General features: G+C 44.9%; 1 protein-coding gene across 1 annotated transcript in view; it reads right to left on the bottom strand.

Annotated features, from left to right (window-relative positions):
• Positions 1–16,873, bottom strand: part of csmd2 (CUB and Sushi multiple domains 2) — an 895,829-nt gene extending 878,956 nt beyond the window's left edge. The window contains 1 exon segment of the mRNA XM_031789283.1: positions 15,930–16,873. Coding sequence (XP_031645143.1) covers positions 15,930–16,167 — 238 coding nt within the window. The 5' untranslated portion in view covers positions 16,168–16,873.
• Positions 16,874–17,389: the final 516 nt, after the last annotated feature.

The following is a 17,389-nucleotide window of genomic DNA, read 5'->3' as shown; positions in this document are numbered from 1 at the left end:
TATGTTGTTGTGGGAGTGAATGAGAGCAGAATATATCAGCTGTCCATCAAGCAGCCAATTTGTGATCCCACTTTTTCCTCACGGTAGTCACTTGCGTTCCATTCCACGTAGACAAGAAGGAATACTCTGGTTGGAACTTTATTGAAGCTATATGTTAAAAACATCCTAATGATTGATTCTGTACTTAGTTTGAAATGTTTCTTCAACCGGTAATATCCCTTTTTTTTGTCAGATATAACGCTGACCAGAATTAGCGTTTGGATATGTATACCAAACGCCTAACAAAAGAAGGTATTTGGACATAAATAACAGATATTTTGTCACAGACATTTTGTCACCTCTGAAGAGGAGGTGTAGCAAGGATCGGACCAAAATGCAGCATGGTAATTTTGATACATGAACAATACAAAACAAGAAACGTACCATGAAAAACTAAAAAACTAAACAGCCTATCTGGTGCAAACTAACACAGAGACAGGAACAATCACCCACGAAACACTCAAAGAATATGGCTGCCTAAATATGGTTCCCAATCAGAGACAACGATAAACACCTGCCTCTGATTGAGAACCACTCCAGACAGCCATAGACTATTCTAGATAACCCCACTAAGCCACAATCCCAATACCTACAAAAACCCCAAGACAAAACACACCACATAATAAACCCATGTCACACCCTGGCCTGACCAAAATAATAAAGAAAACACAAAATACTAAGACCAGGGCGTGACACATTTTCGAACAAAACAAACATTTGTGGACCTGGGATTCCTGGAGTGCTTTCTGATGTAGATCAAAGGTAAGGGAATATTTATCATGTAATTTCTTGTTTATGTTGACGCCATCTTTGCGGCTGTGTTGTTTTTACTTTTGAGCGCCGTCTCAGATTATTGCATGCATTTCTTTTTCCGTAAAGTTTTTTTGAAATCTGACACAGCGGTTGCATTAAGGAGAGGTATATCTATAATTCCATGTGTATAACTATATTATCATCTACATTTATGATGAGTATTTCTGTTGAATGATGTGGCTATGCAAAATCACTTGATGTTTTTGGAACTAGTGAATCTAACGCACCAATGTAAACTCAGATTTTTTTTATATAAATATGAACTTTATCAAACAAAACATGAATGTATTGTGTAACATGAAGTCCTATGAGTGTCATCTGATGAAGATAATTCAAGGTTGATTAATTTGATCTTTATTTCTGGTTTTTGTGAAGGCTATATTTTGCTGGAAAATGGCTGTGCGTTTGGTGGAGACCTAACATAATCGTTTGTAGTGCTTTTGCTGAAAAGCCTATTTGAATCGGACACTTTGGTGGGATTAACAATGAAAATAGATTTAAAATGGTATAAGACACATGTATGTTTTAGGAATTATAATTATGAGATTTCTGTGGTTTGAATTTGGCTCCCTCTATTTTTACTGGTAGTTGTCATATCAATCCCAGTATCAGGATTGCAGCCATAACAGGTTAAGATAAACAGGTCAGAAATAGACAGGTCAGAATTAGCAGAGCGTTAAGATAGACAGGTCAGAAATAGCGTTAAGATAAACTGGGAATCGCTCGGGAGTTGTTCCACCTCAACCAATGAAATTCTGACCAACCAAGGTAGCAAGATGATGTCCCGACTACTGATAAAGCAGAACCGAACCTCCGTATTTTATCCGCAGACGGATCGTCGAACTGTTCAATAAGACGCTCAAACAAAAATGCTTTCGGAAGATCATTGATGTGAAGAACCGGGACCAGCTACTACCCTAATGTTCTCAATCCGAGATAGTTCCAAGATCTCCACTGGGATTTCCCCTTATGAACTCCTCTACAGGAGGAGACCACGCGGCAAACTGGACCTCGCCAAGGAGGTGTGGGAAGCCCATCCAACCCCCTTAACAGAGTGGAGAGACAATGAGCGGATGACAGCCAGAATGGCCAGGAAACAGCGAGCCTAAGCCAAGGTCTAGAATTCAGGTTACCCAGCCCCAAGAGTTCCATGTGGGTGATAAGGTGTGGGTGACAAGGTGCTAAAGTAAGTTCCTGGCAATATCACAAGGGACATACGAGGTGACAGGGATCTGTAAATGACTGTGTACAGCAGCCGGGGAGACGGAAACCGACAACAGATTTACCACGGGAACCTATTAAAGAGGTGACATGCAAGGACAGCCTCGGATTGGCCAAGAAGCATGCGCTTCGGGAGCTCATTGATCAGAACACCGTTATGTGTTTTCCGAGAAGCCGGGACAAACCCTCGTTGAACACCACGTCCGCACCTGGCCCAGATAGAATGAAAGAAAGAGGCCGAAAGAGGCCATACCGGATCCCTAGGGCCCAAAGGAAGGACGAGAGGCAGGAGGTGGAGGCTGTGGATGGGAGTCATCGAGGAGTCCCACACCACATGGTGCATCCTCAACGTGTTGGATCCAAACCGGATGGTAGTCAGTGTTTCTGCAATGAACGACATCAGTTTATTGGATGCCTACCCTATTCCGAGGGTGGACGAGCTCATTGACCGGTTGAGAAAGCCCCGGTACAACAGCACCTTGGATCTGACCAAGGGATATTAAGAGGTACCCTTTGGTAGCCTCTTCCCGGGAGATGACGGAATTCTCAACACCGGATAGCTTATACCAATACCGGGTCCTCCCGTTCGGTCTCGGCCCACGTTCCAGCGCCTGATGGACTGAGTCATCAGACGCCCACGAACAGTATGTAACGGCCTATTTGGATGACATCATCATCCACAGCCAATGTTGGGAAGAGCACCTGACACGCATCCAGGCAGTGCTGGATGCGCTCAGGCAAGCCGGGTTGACAACGAATCCCAAGCTGTCGAACGAGGAGGTGGAGTACATGGCGTATTTGATTGGACGTGGTGAACGTCAAGCCCCAGGAGAAGAAGGTACGGGGGGGGTTCGTGACTAACCCGTTCCCCACTCAAAGACACAGGTGTCACAAGTCCTTCCTGGGGATGCCAATATACTATAGCCGATTTATCCCAAACTTTGAAGCTATAGCCTCCCCCTCCTTACCCATCTGACCAGGGCCAGCCTCTCGAAAACAGTGAAGTGGTCAGATGAGGCCCGAAGTGGCATTCAGGTGCCTGAAGGAAGCCCTGTGCTCCATCTGACTCCCGATTTACAGGCACTGATGCTGGTGCAGATGGTTGCGTGTGACACAGGACTAGGGGCCGTCCTGTCCCAGAAACACCCCATGTTTAAGCTGAAAGCTGGTACCATGAGAAAATAAGTACTCTATTGTCGAGAAAGAGTGTCTAGCGGTGAAGTGGTTATTACCTGTTGGGTACGCACTTCACCCTGGTCACGGACCATGCTCCCCTGGTCTGAATGTCAAGAGTAAAGGACACAAACTATCGGGTGGTTCTTGTCCCTTCAACGCTCCCATGGGAATGGGACGTGCCAGGTCTCGACGGGTCAAGGACAAAATTGAGGCTGATTGAGGCTGGTGAGAAATCAAGGGGCTGATTGCTGACCAGCCGTACAAGGCCCATACAGCTGCCAGGAGGTCTGGGGGGGGGGGGGGTCGGTGTTCTAGAACCAAGGGTGTGCTAGAACCAAGGTGATCTGTGTTCTACCCAGTTCTACCCATCTTCCCAGATGCTAATATATGCATATTATTAGTAGTATTGGATAGAAAACACTCTGTCATTTCTAAAACTGTTTGGATGATGCCTGGGAGTGTAACAGAACTCATATGGCAGGCGAAAACCTGAGACAAATCCAACCAGGAAGTGGGAAATCTGAGGTTTGTAGTTTCATTTAAGTGATTGCCTATCCAATATGCTGTGTCTATGGGGCCAGATTGCACTTCCCAAGGCTTCCAGCAGATGCCGTCTTTAGAAAGTTGTTTGAGGCTTCTATTGTGGAAGGAATAAGCTGTTTAAACAAGTGGACTAGGCTGAGGCCATGCCGTGCCTTCTTTTTCCTCTGTAATGAATACGCTATTGCCCAGTTGGAATATTATTGAAGATTTATTATAAAAAAATACCCTAAAGATTGATTGCAAACATCGTTTGACATGTTTCTACAAACTGTAATGGAACTCTTTGACTTGTCGTCTGGATTTTGCGCTCGTACATTGTGCCTTTGGAATAGTGAACTAAACGCACGAACAAAACTGAGGTATTTGGACATAAATATGGACGTAATAAAAAAAAAACATTTCTTGTGGAAGTCGGAGTCCTGGGAGTGCATTCTGATGAAGATCAGCAAACGTAAGTGAAGATTTATATTTATGACTTTTGTTGACTCCACAACTTGGCGGGTAACTGTATTGCTTGCTTTTGTGGCTGAACGCTGTTCTCAGATTATTGAATATCTTGCCGTGAAGCTTTTTTTTAAGCATTAAGAACACGTTTATCTTTAATTCTATGTAAAATATTAAAATATAAATATATAAAATATCTTTCATCAAAGTTTGTGATGACTATCTGTTATTTAATGTTAACGTTTCTCTGGATGTTTTGGAGGCATTTCTGAACATGGCGCATGTAATCTGAGGTTTTTGGATATAAATATTTACTTGATCGAACAAAACATACATGTATTGTGTAACATTGAGTCCTGGGAGTGTCATCTGATGAAGATCGTCAAAGGTTAGTGATTCATTTGATCTATATTTCTCCTTTTTGTGACACCTCTTTGGTTGGAAAATGGCTGAATGCTTTCTGTGACTAGTTGCTGACCTAACATAATGATATGTTCTGCTTTCGCCAAAAAGCCTTTTTGAAATTGGACACTGTGGTTGGACTAACGAGAAGTGTATCTTTAAAGTGGTGTAAAATACTTGTATGGTTGAAACATTTTAATGATGAGATTTCTGTTGTTTTGAATTTGGCGCCCTGCAATTTCTATATTATCAGTCAGCATGTGTGTATGCACTCATGCCTCTCTCTTCCTCCCCCTCCATCCTTCTTTCTCTTCCACTCTTCCACCCTCCCTCCCTCCCTCCCTCCCTCCCTCCCTCCCTCCCTCCCTCCCTCCCTCCCTCCCTCCCTCCCTCCCTCCCTCCCTCCCTCCCTCCATCCTTCCCTCTCTCTTCCTCTCTTCCCTCCCTCCCTCCCTTCCTCCATTCTTCCCTCTCTCTTCCTCCCTCCCTCCCTTCCTCCCCCTCCATCCTTCCCTCTCTCTTCCTCCCTCCCTCCCTTCCTCCCCCTCCATCCTTCCCTCTCTCTGGGGGGTATGTAAGAGGAAACACATTATGTAGTCTTATAGAAGTGTGTTGCAGTGTGTAGGATATCCGGTCTGTTTAACATTCCTCTTCATGGTAAATAAACAGATGAAGCCAACACTGTTTATTTTTGTTCCAATGATTATCAGGGAGGGAGAGAATGAAGGAATCCACAGAGGCTCACAGCCAATCAATGAGAGAGAGAGAGAGAGAGAGAGAGAGAGAGAGAGAGAGAGAGAGAGAGAGAGAGAGAGAGAGAGAGAGAGAGAGAGAGAGAGAGAGAGAGAGAGAGAGAGAGAGAGAGAGAGAGAGAGAGAGAGAGAGAGAGAGAGAGAGAGAGAGAGAGAGAGAGAGAGAGAGAGAGAGAGAGAGAGAGAGAGAGAGAGAGAGAGAGAGAGAGAGAGAGAGAGAGAGAGAGAGAGAGAGAGAGAGAGAGAGAGAGAGAGAGAGAGAGAGAGAGAGAGAGAGAGAGAGAGAGAGAGAGAGGAGAGAGAGAGAGAGAGAGAGAGAGAGAGAGAGAGAGAGAAATTAGAAAATGACAACCCCCTAAAAACAACTCAGTTTTGCCATTTGACTGTGTATAAGTGGTCGTTATGGCCATACATCCCTAAAGCTGTGTTTCACATGCCGCCCCCCGTGCATTATTATTTTCCAGCCCGCCAGAGAGTGCCTTAGATTTGGGCAGTACAGCTGTGCTAATAGCGCTGGCTGAGCTATCTGTGGTGCCGAACCGGACTGACTGTATCTCGGCCTCCACGGTCCTGAAACGCCACTCTGCCTCTGCGTCAGTGAGGGAGCTAAATGCCTCTATGCATACAAATTATGGAAAGAACACATGGCGCTCTCTCCAGTAGCGCTGCGTAGGGAACAGGCAGCGCCACGGTGTAATTTGTGGACACACGACCAAGGATATATGAATACATTATGCCTCTATAATGTCAATCTAAAATAATACGCTTTTGAGTCAATACATTCTGCCACTTTGGACGCGTGGATCTTAGCAATTAGTCTCTTTGAAGGTAAAATAAAAACAAAAACTGTTGATGCTCAACAGAGGTCCTGGAAAAGCCTTGAAGGAGGAGTTGTAGTTGGTCGTCTGTGTGTTTAGAAACTCCATGTGAAAGCAGGTGTTTGCTTTATTTGGTCTATGAAGCCCGAGAGAACAAACTGACAAATGTAAGTGTCTTGCGACTGAGCGAGGAAATAACTTCCTACACACAGAATCATAACCTCCCCCGCTTTGTTGATGAAAAATCCCTTTATAATCAAACCATATAAATATTTGCAATGTGGCTACAGTTGAGGCGTATTAAGTATTCCCACACATGGGAAACATTTGTTAGGAGGGTCACGCCCTGTCACGCCCTGTCACGCTCTGTCACTTTTCAAAACATTTGTTAGGAGGGTCACGTCTTTTCAAAACATTTGTTTGGAGGGTCACGTCTTTTCAAAACATTTGTTAGGAGGGTCACGCCTTTTCAAAACACATTTATTGCACGTCTATGTAATTTACAATTGAAGTCGAAGTCATTAAAACTCGTTTTTCAACCACTCCACAAATGTCTTGATAACAAACTATAGTTTTGGCAAGTCGGTTATGACACAAGTAATTTTTCCAACAATTGTTTACAGACAGATTATTTCACTTAGTCGACTTAGTGCATGTTCTTAAACAGCTTGAAAATGACAGAAAATGATGTCATGGCTTTAGAAGCTTCTGATAGGCTAATCCTTGCTTGACATAATGGGAAAATCAAAAGAAATCAGCCAAGAACTCAGAAAACAAAATAGACCTCCACAAGTCTGGTTCATCCTTCGGAGCAATTCCGAAACACCTAAAGGTACCAAGTTCATCTGTACAAACAACAGTACGCAAGTATAAACACCATGGGACCATGCAGCCGTCATACCGCTCAGGAAGGAGACACGTTCTGTGCAACGTTCGTCATAGGTGGAAGAAGACCAATGCACATAAGTGTAAGTGTCCATATTCTTTAATAAAGTAATTGAACACTGAAACAATACATAAAACGACAAACGAACAGTCCTGAATGGTGCTGGGAAAAACACTGAACAGAAGATAAACACCTCACGAAACCCAGGTGGAAAAAGGCTACCTAAGTATGATTCTCAATCAGAGACAACTAACGACACCTGCCTCTGATTGAGAAGCATACCAGGCCAAACTCAAAAACACAACATAGAAAAACAAACATAGACAACCCACCCAACTCATGCCCTGACCATACTTAAACAAAAACATGCCAAAAGAACTAAGGTCACGTGACTTTCTGTCTCCTAGAGATAAACACCATGGGACAACGCAGCCATCATACAGCTCAGGAAGGAGATGCCTTCTGTCTCCTAGAGATGAACGTACTTTGGTGTGAAATGTGCAAATCAATCCTAGAACAACAGCAAAGGACCTTGTGAAGATGCTGGAGGAAACAGGTACAAAAGTATCTATATCCATAGTAAAACAAGTCCTATGCCGACATAACCTGAAAGGCCGCTCAGCAAGGAATAAGCCATTGCTCCAAAACCACCATTAAAAAAGCCAGACTACGGTTTGCAACTGCACATGGGGACAAAGATTGTACTTTCTGGAGAAATGTCTGATGAAACAAAAATATAACTTTTTGGACAAAATTACCATCGTTATGTTTGGAGGAAAAAAGGGGGAGTCTTGCAAGCCGAAGAACACCATCCCAACCGTGAAGCACGGGGTTGCAGCATCATGCTGTGGGGGTGCTTTGCTGCAGGAGGGACTGATGCACTTCACAAAATAGATGGCATCATGAGGAGGAAAATTATGTGGATATGTTGAAGCAACATCTCAAGACATCAGTCAAGTTAAAGCTTGGTCGCAAATTGGGTCTTCCAAATGGACAATGACCCCAAGCATACTTCCAAAGTTGTGGTAAAATGGCTTAAAGACAACAAAGTCAAGGTATTGTAGTGGCCATCACAAAGCCCTGACCTCAATCCTATAAATAATTTGTGGGCCGAACTGAAAAAGCAGGAGATAGCAAGGAGGCCTACAAACCTGACTCGGTTAAACCAGCTCTATCAGCAGGGATGGTATACATTTGTGGAAGGCTACCCGAACCGTTTGACCCAAGTTAAATCATTTAAAGGCAATGCTACCAAATACAAATTGAGTGTTAAAAAAACAGTGCTGTTGTTCCACAATTTTTTAAAAATTTGTTATATTTTTTTCTATCGGCTCTACAGACAGAATTAGTTTTCTCTTATCAGCGGTAAGCATTAGCAGTCATTTCCAAATTGTTCATTTTATCCCGCGATTATATTTAGAAATTTACAAAAGTCAAACAGACAGCCGCAACCAACCATAGAAATATAACCTATAGATGGCGGTTCCCATTCAAGTCAAGACTGGCAGCCATAGAAATATAACCCATAGATGGCAGTTCCCATTCAAGTCAAGACTGGCAGCCATAGAAATATAACCCATAGATGGCAGTTCCCATTCAAGTCAAGACTGGCAGCTATAGAAATATAACCCATAGATGGAGGTTTCCATTCAAGTCAAGACTGGCAGCTATAGAAATAGAACCGAAAGATGGCAGTTCCCATTCAAGTCAGGGCTGGCAGCTATAGAAATATAACCCATAGATGGAGGTTTCCATTCAAGTCAGGGCTGGCAGGCATTGCTAGTGTACCCATGAGTTTAATAGTCAAATTTCCAGGGTTAGATGTTACCAACCCCTTCTACGGATTATATCTATGGCAACGATTCAACAAGCTGTGTATTTGGCGCGCATCCTGCCTAAACGGCGTCCTCCCCGACTGTAGGCAACAGGCAACTGCCAAAATAATGGAAACGCTTGAGTAAATGAGGGATATAAACTTTATGTTATTGTGTGGGGTGCATTTTCCTGGCATGGTTTATGTCCACTTGTAGAACCTATTGAAGCTGTTCTGGCAGCTCATTGGCTCATTGTGACCCAAAGTGAAGACACTGTGTTGGTGTTCCTTTATTTATTTGCAGAATAAAAATAAAAAAATAAAAAAAACTATTGATCCTCTCTGACTAAATGATGCTCTCTGTTGTATTTAGGACATTAAGATAATATATATATATATTTATTTTGGCCTCTTGGGCCCCCCACGAACCTGGGCCCAAGGGATTCAGCCCCAGTAAGCCCCTGCATCAATCCAGCACTGTCCACACACACACACCTACACAACGCAAGTGTGTAGGCTATGTCAACTTGGGCGTGAATAACTAACAGCATCCCACTGAAAGATGACATTAGAGGTATCAATGCTAGCATGACAACAGAGGCTTCCTGCCCTGCCACCATGAACTCCCATTACATTACAGGCCGTTGTATCATGGCCACACACACTGACAGCGCTACTTCAGCATAGCCTCAAGATGAGCTTGATTAGCTAACTGTAACCGGAGACGGGGGTAGGTCAATTCAGAAGAAGGAAGAAAGGTGATGCTCTTGAAGGCAGGCAGCCGGGCCGTGCGGGCGGGCAGGTGGGTGTATTGGCTTGATTATCTCATGCTCGAGGGGAGTAACCAGTGATCTAGTATTGTCAAGATGGCGCGTCAGAACACACAGAGCTGGCTAATCAGTGGGACATCATCTGCAATGATTCTGATCATTCTCCCTCACTTTTACCTCCTTCCATCTCCTATCCTCCTCTCTCCCTCCTTCTCTTCTCCCCAGTTCTATCCATCCTCGTTGTTCTATTTAGCCTCTACAGTCCCCTCCTCCCCTCTCCTCTCATCCTCCCATTGCCTCCATCCCAGGAATAAATGAATGAAGGTTGATTATCTTATTGAGCAGGGGTTCCGTGGGGACCGTGGTATTGAACCGAGGGTCCATGGGGAGACCGTGGTATTGAGCCGAGGGTCCATGGGGAGACCGTGGTATTGATACCGGGGGTCCGTGGGGGCCGTGGTATTGAACCTGGGTTCCGTGGGGACCGTGGTATTGAACCCGGGGGTCCGTGGGGACCGTGGTATTGAACCGCGGTTCCGTGGGGACCGTGGTATTGAACCAAGGGTCCGTGGGTAGACCGTGGTATTGAGCCGGGGGTCCGTGGAGACTGTGGTATTGAACCGAGGGTCCGTGGGGGCCGTGGTATTGAACCGGGGGTCCGTGGGGACCGTGGTTGTATGCGAGATACGATAGAGCACTGCTGCTGTTGACTCAATATAAATGAGTGTCAGAAACGTTTCAGACCTTGTCATCAAATCACTGCTTTAATCTAACTGTATATGGACAAGAAGAACGGAGCTTTAGAATTATATGAAGTGAATTGGATGTCATAAAATCAATAGCTTGGTAAAGACAAAACTGGTCCATATAAATACAGGCCTCTCCAATTGTGTTACAGTCTAGAAAAGGTGTCATTGTGCAAGAAAACAGACAAGGCTTCAGTTCCATCGTCATTGTATTGACAAAGGCTTCTACAACGTTAGTTTTGACCACGAACCAAAAGACGTATACAAATCAAATCAAACAGTCTTTTACTGGCGCGGCGAAAAAATATGTTTACATTGCCAAAGCAAGTGAAATAGATTGTAAAACTAAAGTGCAATAAGCATCCCATGACATATGTCATATCCAACCTATCATTTCAAACACAACTGGCAACGGTATCTGTCGTCTTTTCTCTCCAATAGTCCAACATTTACATGAGATGTGGGCTGCAAGCATACAGGCTGTAGCTGGATACAGAACCAAACGTATCCACTGCTGGTGTGATGTGATGTATGGAGAGAGTTAGACTCTGTGATGTATGGAGAGAGTTAGGCTCTGTGATGTGATGTATGGAGAGAGTTAGACTCTGTGATGTATGGAGAGAGTTAGGCTCTGTGATGTATGGAGAGAGTTAGGCTCTGTGATGTATGGAGAGAGTTAGACTCTGTGATGTATGGAGAGAGTTAGGCTCTGTGATGTATGGAGAGAGTTAGGCTCTGTGATGTATGGAGAGAGTTAGGCTCTGTGATGTATGGAGAGAGTTAGACTCTGTGATGTATGGAGAGAGTTAGACTCTGTGATGTATGGAGAGAGTTAGACTCTGTGATGTATGGAGAGAGTTAGACTCTGTGATGTATGGAAAGAGTTAGACTCTGTGATGTGTGGAGAGAGTTAGACTCTGTGATGTGTGGAGAGAGTTTGGCTCTGTGATGTGTGGAGAGAGTTAGACTATGATGTATGGAGAGAGTTAGGCTCTGTGATGTGTGGGGAGAGTTAGACTGTGATGTGATGAATGGAGAGAGTTAGACTCTGTGATGTGATGAATGGAGAGAGTTAGACTCTGTGATGTGATGTATGGAGAGAGTTAGACTCTGTGATGTATGGAGAGAGTTAGACTCTGATGTATGGAGAGAGTTAGGCTCTGTGATGTGATGTATGGAGAGAGTTAGACTCTGTGATGTATGGAGAGAGTTAGGCTCTGTGATGTATGGAGAGAGTTAGTTAGACTCTGTGATGTATGGAGAGAGTTAGGCTCTGTGATGTATGGAGAGAGTTAGGCTCTGTGATGTATGGAGAGAGTTAGGCTCTGTGATGTATGGAGAGAGTTAGACTCTGTGATGTATGGAGAGAGTTAGACTCTGTGATGTATGGAGAGAGTTAGACTCTGTGATGTATGGAGAGAGTTAGACTCTGTGATGTATGGAAAGAGTTAGACTCTGTGATGTGTGGAGAGAGTTAGACTCTGTGATGTGTGGAGAGAGTTTGGCTCTGTGATGTGTGGAGAGAGTTAGACTATGATGTATGGAGAGAGTTAGGCTCTGTGATGTGTGGGGAGAGTTAGACTCTGATGTGATGAATGGAGAGAGTTAGACTCTGTGATGTGATGAATGGAGAGAGTTAGACTCTGTGATGTGATGTATGGAGAGAGTTAGACTCTGTGATGTATGGAGAGAGAGAGTTAGACTCTGTGATGTAATGTATGGAGTGTGAGAGTTAGACTCTGATGTATGGGGAGAGAGAGTTAGACTCTGTGATGTATAGAGAGAGAGTTAGACTCTGTAATGTGATGTATGGAGAGAGTTAGACTGATGTGTGGAGAGAGTTATGCTCTGTGGTGTGTGGGGAGAGTTAGACTCTATGATGAATGGAGAGAGTTAGACTCTGTGATGTATGGAGAGAGTTAGACTCTGTGATGTGATGTATGGAGAGAGTTAGACTCTGTGATGTATGGAGAGAGTTAGACTCTGTGATGTGATGTATGGAGAGAGTTAGACTCTGTGATGTGATGTATGGAGAGAGTTAGACTCTGTGATGTATGGAGAGAGTTAGACTCTGTGATCTACTAGTCAGTATAGTGTGAGGCTCTGGTGCCGCTCAATGGGAGGACAGGGTAACTGCTGCTGGTGGCTGGCAACACTACGGGGGAGAGGAGGATGGTCATGATACTGTTTCTTTAGAATAACCTGGATGAACTGCTTTGAAGGCCAATATGACACAGTTGAGCTGTCTTCCTTGGTATTTTATAATACAGTGATGTATTATCATATGAAAAACTGCTTTTGGAAATGGGGGGGGGGGGGGGGGGGGTGGCATGGGAATAGGCTGTGTGTTTGTCATTACTCTTCACTCATAAGAGAGGTGTACCTTCTCCATTTGAAAACAGAAGAAAAGAAAAGCACTAGAACTATCCACATCACTATATCGGCAATCCACATTAAGCGGTAATATAAACCGTTGTTTTCAATTGGAGGTATTGATGAAGAGTAAACCCCTTGTTATTCGAAGTCTTGTCAATGATGGTGAAGGATCGTAAGGACAAAGCTAGTGCCCTAGCTTGAGGAAAGCTTGAGAACGTTTTTTGTGTGTGTGTGTGTGTGGGGGGGGCTGAAAGCTATCTAGACCCGAGTCATAGAAATACAATAACATAGAATCAATTTGATTCTGTGATCTAAGGGATGTGATTACATGCAGAGGAAGTGTGTCATACACAGCTAAGACATAAAGCCTTGTCCATTAAGTGCCACACATCCACAGAACATCCTCAGAACATCCACAGAACATCCACAGAGCATCCACAGAACATCCTCAGAACATCCACAGAACATCCTCAGAACATCCACAGAACATCCACAGAGCATCCACAGAGCATCCACAGAACATCCACAGAACATCCACAGAGCATCCACAGAGCATCCACAGAGCATCCACAGAGCATCCTCAGAACATCCACAGAACATCCACAGAGCATCCACAGAGCATCCTCAGAACATCCACAGAACATCCTCAGAACATCCACAGAACATCCACAGAGCATCCACAGAGCATCCTCAGAACATCCACAGAACATCCACAGAGCATCCACAGAGCATCCACAGAACATCCACAGAACATCCTCAGAACATCCACAGAACATCCACAGAGCATCCACAGAACATCCACAGAACATCCACAGAGCATCCACAGAGCATCCACAGAGCATCCACAGAACATCCACAGAACATCCACAGAACCAGTGGGCAAGGGAACGGTAGCGTTGGCCAAACTGGACGTATGGTGGTAAATTAGGGGGGGGGCATGTTGAAATCCAATCATCAATATGAACTGAGATCAGTGTACATGTCTCCTCTCTAGACCGGAGCGATATATATGAACTGAGATCAGTGTGCATGTCCCTTGGTCTGTCTCCTCTCTAGACCGGAGCGATATATATGAACTGAGATCAGTGTGCATGTCCCTTGGTCTGTCTCCTCTCTAGACCGGAGCGATTTAAATGAACTGAGATCAGTGTGCATGTCCCTTGGTCTGTCTCCTCTCTAGACCGGAGCGATATATATGAACTGAGATCAGTGTGCATGTCCCTTGGTCTGTCTCCTCTCTAGACCGGAGCGATATATATGAACTGAGATCAGTGTGCATGTCCCTTGGTCTGTCTCCTCTCTAGACCGGAGCGATATATATGAACTGAGATCAGTGTGCATGTCCCTTGGTCTGTCTCCTCTCTAGACCGGAGCGATTTATATGAACTGAGATCAGTGTGCATGTCCCTTGGTCTGTCTCCTCTCTAGACCGGAGCGATTTATATGACAAAGCAAGATTTATGATGATACGATGCAAAACAGGCAGATTTATTGATGAGTACGCTAAAACAGCCATGCAATGCATTAATTATTGTGTTATAAGACGTGTTGTATAACAACCCACTGTGGAGCATGTGACTGCTGTGCATCCCATAATGGCACCCTATTCACTATATACTACACTCATTTTGACCAGATTCCTATGGCACCCTATTCCCTATATAGTGCACTACTTTAGACCAGAGCCCTATGGAACCCTATTCCCTATATAGTGCACTACTTTAGACCAGAGCCCTATGGCACCCTATTCCCTATATATTGTGCACTACTTTAGACCAGAGCCCTATGGCACGCTATTCCCTATATAGTGCACTACTTTAGACCAGAGCCCTATAGAACCCTATTCCCTATATATAGTGCACTACTTTAGACCATAATTCTGGGCACTGGTCAACAGTAGTATAGAGAAGAGGGTGCCATTTTGGACAAATCTTATATTTAACTGACCGTCTAAACTTCCACCCTACTCTTTCCTTATCTCCCTCTATAAATATTCTCTGTAGCCATAGAATCATGATACGAAGGCCAGGCAGTGGTTAAACCTGGGGTTGTCATCGTGTCATTTCAGGTGGCTATTGCAGCTGCACATCCACAGCTGTGAACACTGTAAAGGGTAGTTGGGAGACTGTTGTCCTATATGTTCACCTAACAAACTGACATAACGCCTGAATAACAGGCTACCCATCACATCTGACAAAGAAGAGTGAACTATTGTCATCACATGTGAAGACTCATTTGTTGAATGCCGAGGGTAGTTGAGACACTGTTGCCCTATATGTCAACTGTACATACAATTCAACATAAACATCATAGTTGTGCTTGAGTCCATGTCAAATGGAATTGTGTAAATGTCCCCCACCCCCGTCAAGCACACACAAACACACGTCTGGCTTTCGTACCTATACAATAATGTTGAAAGTTTCCTGATAGAATCAGCACCATGGACAGCTAAGGGTCAATAACCCATTCATTTTACCTTGCGGAGAACGTATAGGCAAAGATAACCATACTTTTAGGCGGAGAAAAACTATCATTTGAGATGGTTAAAATAAGAGAATGATAAGAAATGCCCAATACACATAATTACATCATGACATACAGACGTTCAGCCCGTACTCGCGTAGACCACCTAAACCGATTCACTGGCGTCTCACCACCGAATCAAGTCCCAACGCCGAGAGAACAACCCATTCCGACTGACAGTTACACCGTTGTATCTCTTCTCCCGCCATTATCATATTTCCTTTCATTTCATGGAGAAAAAACAAACACACATTCGATTAATGAAATTCGGTGCTGCTCGTGTCCACAGAACACGGAGTGAGACACCACCGCAGAGCTCACTGTTCTGAGCATTCCACTGTGTCAGAAAACACGGAGTGAGACACCACCGCAGAGCTCCCTGTTCTGAGCATTCCACTGTGTCAGAAAACACGGAAATCCACCCACACCCACATCAATCATAGGCTAACGGTCCCACTTGGAATGAAAAGGGACATGCATTACCGGCTAAATTGTTAGTTTGGTATTCTGGCAGTGAGCGGGACCAATGTTGCGGCTACTCTCTCCATCGTTTATTTAATATCCAACACATCACAGCAGCAGCAGCAGTTACAGGACGGAAACTTACCCTCAATACCCTTAACCGAGGCTGAGGCTGAGGCTGAGGCTGCCAGTAGCCCCATAAACAAGAACAGAACCCGGTTCCAATGGTGCGCTGCTACTCCTGACTTCATTAGCTCAAAAATCCGTATTCCGTTCACTTTCCTTGGCCAGGTCCTGGTATGCCTGCTAATACATCTGCATGCTGACCTCCGAACGTGCCCGGTAATGTGTCCGGTTCCGTCCCGGTTCGAAGAGGCGGTCATGGCACGTGTGGGTTTTTTTTTTGTACGGGGGCAGCTGGCACGTTTTATTAGACGGGTTTAGAAAGAAGGTTCACTTGGTAGTGGTGTTCGGCGCTGAGAGAAATCCCAATGCATCGAGGCTCGGCACCGACAACAGGACTGAACCATGTCATGCGGACCGCGGGGTTAGCAGAATCTATCTCACAGGAGGAGGATTCTCACACGGAGAAGGAGGTGAGGGGGAGAGAAAACCCCAGAGCCCACTCAGCCCAGGCGGGGAGCGGGGGGGGGGGGGGGGCAAAGTGGTGACTTATCTATCCATGGGAAACAGTCACACAAATCCCTCGTCCACTCCAGATGTTAGATTCGATTCGAGCGGATAGATAAAAACGAGATATCCCTATTTTTGTGTACCCCTTTGCCCCATGGGGTTAGTGCTGGTATCGTTGGCGCGTCTCATTTATTCCCAGTTAACAAGCAGCATCATCACCGATGTCGGTAATCCACATTTCACAGGTCCGTGGAACGCAAGAACGCCGTAGAATAGCGGAGAATAATACAGGTTGTCCAAAATCCACCAAAACGATCCCTTTTTCAAAAGTTCCCAACCCACAAGATATTTGAAATCATCTTGATGATTTGAGAAATTAATGGATAGTGTATTTCCAGTAGCCTAGCTTATTGCAGTCTTCCTAAAGCGGTACAGTATAGTAGGCTACTGTCTCTATCTCTGGTCTTAACGCCAAGAGTCGGACTGCAGACCTGCTCCCACTCTCTCTGCACCTCTCTCTCTTCGTCTCCCCCCCCCCCCCCGTCTCTCTCTCTCTCCGCCCCCTCTCTCTCTCTCCGTTTGAATCCCTTCTCTCTCTCCGTCTGCCCCCCTCTCTCCCTCTCTCTCTCCCTCCGTCTGCCCCCCGTCTCTCTCTCTCCATCTGCCCCCCCTCCCTCTCTCCGTCTGCCCCCCCCTCTCTCTCTCTCTTTCTCTTTCTCTCTCTCTCTCTCTCTCTCTCTCTCTCTCTCTCTCTCTCTCTCTCTCTCTCTCTCTCTCTCTCTCTCTCTCTCTCTCTCTCTCGTGCGCTCGCTCGCTCTCTCTGGGAATGAGGAATTCCGCTTCGCAGCAGTCCTAAGGTGCATATTTTTCCCTGAAGCTGGTTGAGAGGATGCCAAGAGTGTGCAAAGCTGTCATCAAGGCAAACGCGTGGCTACTTTCAATGATATAAAATATATTTTGATTTGTTTCACA

Source organism: Oncorhynchus kisutch, linkage group LG14 (genome assembly GCF_002021735.2).
Source record: "Oncorhynchus kisutch isolate 150728-3 linkage group LG14, Okis_V2, whole genome shotgun sequence".
NCBI lineage: Eukaryota > Metazoa > Chordata > Actinopteri > Salmoniformes > Salmonidae > Oncorhynchus > Oncorhynchus kisutch.
This window is presented reverse-complemented; position numbering and strand designations above follow the sequence as displayed.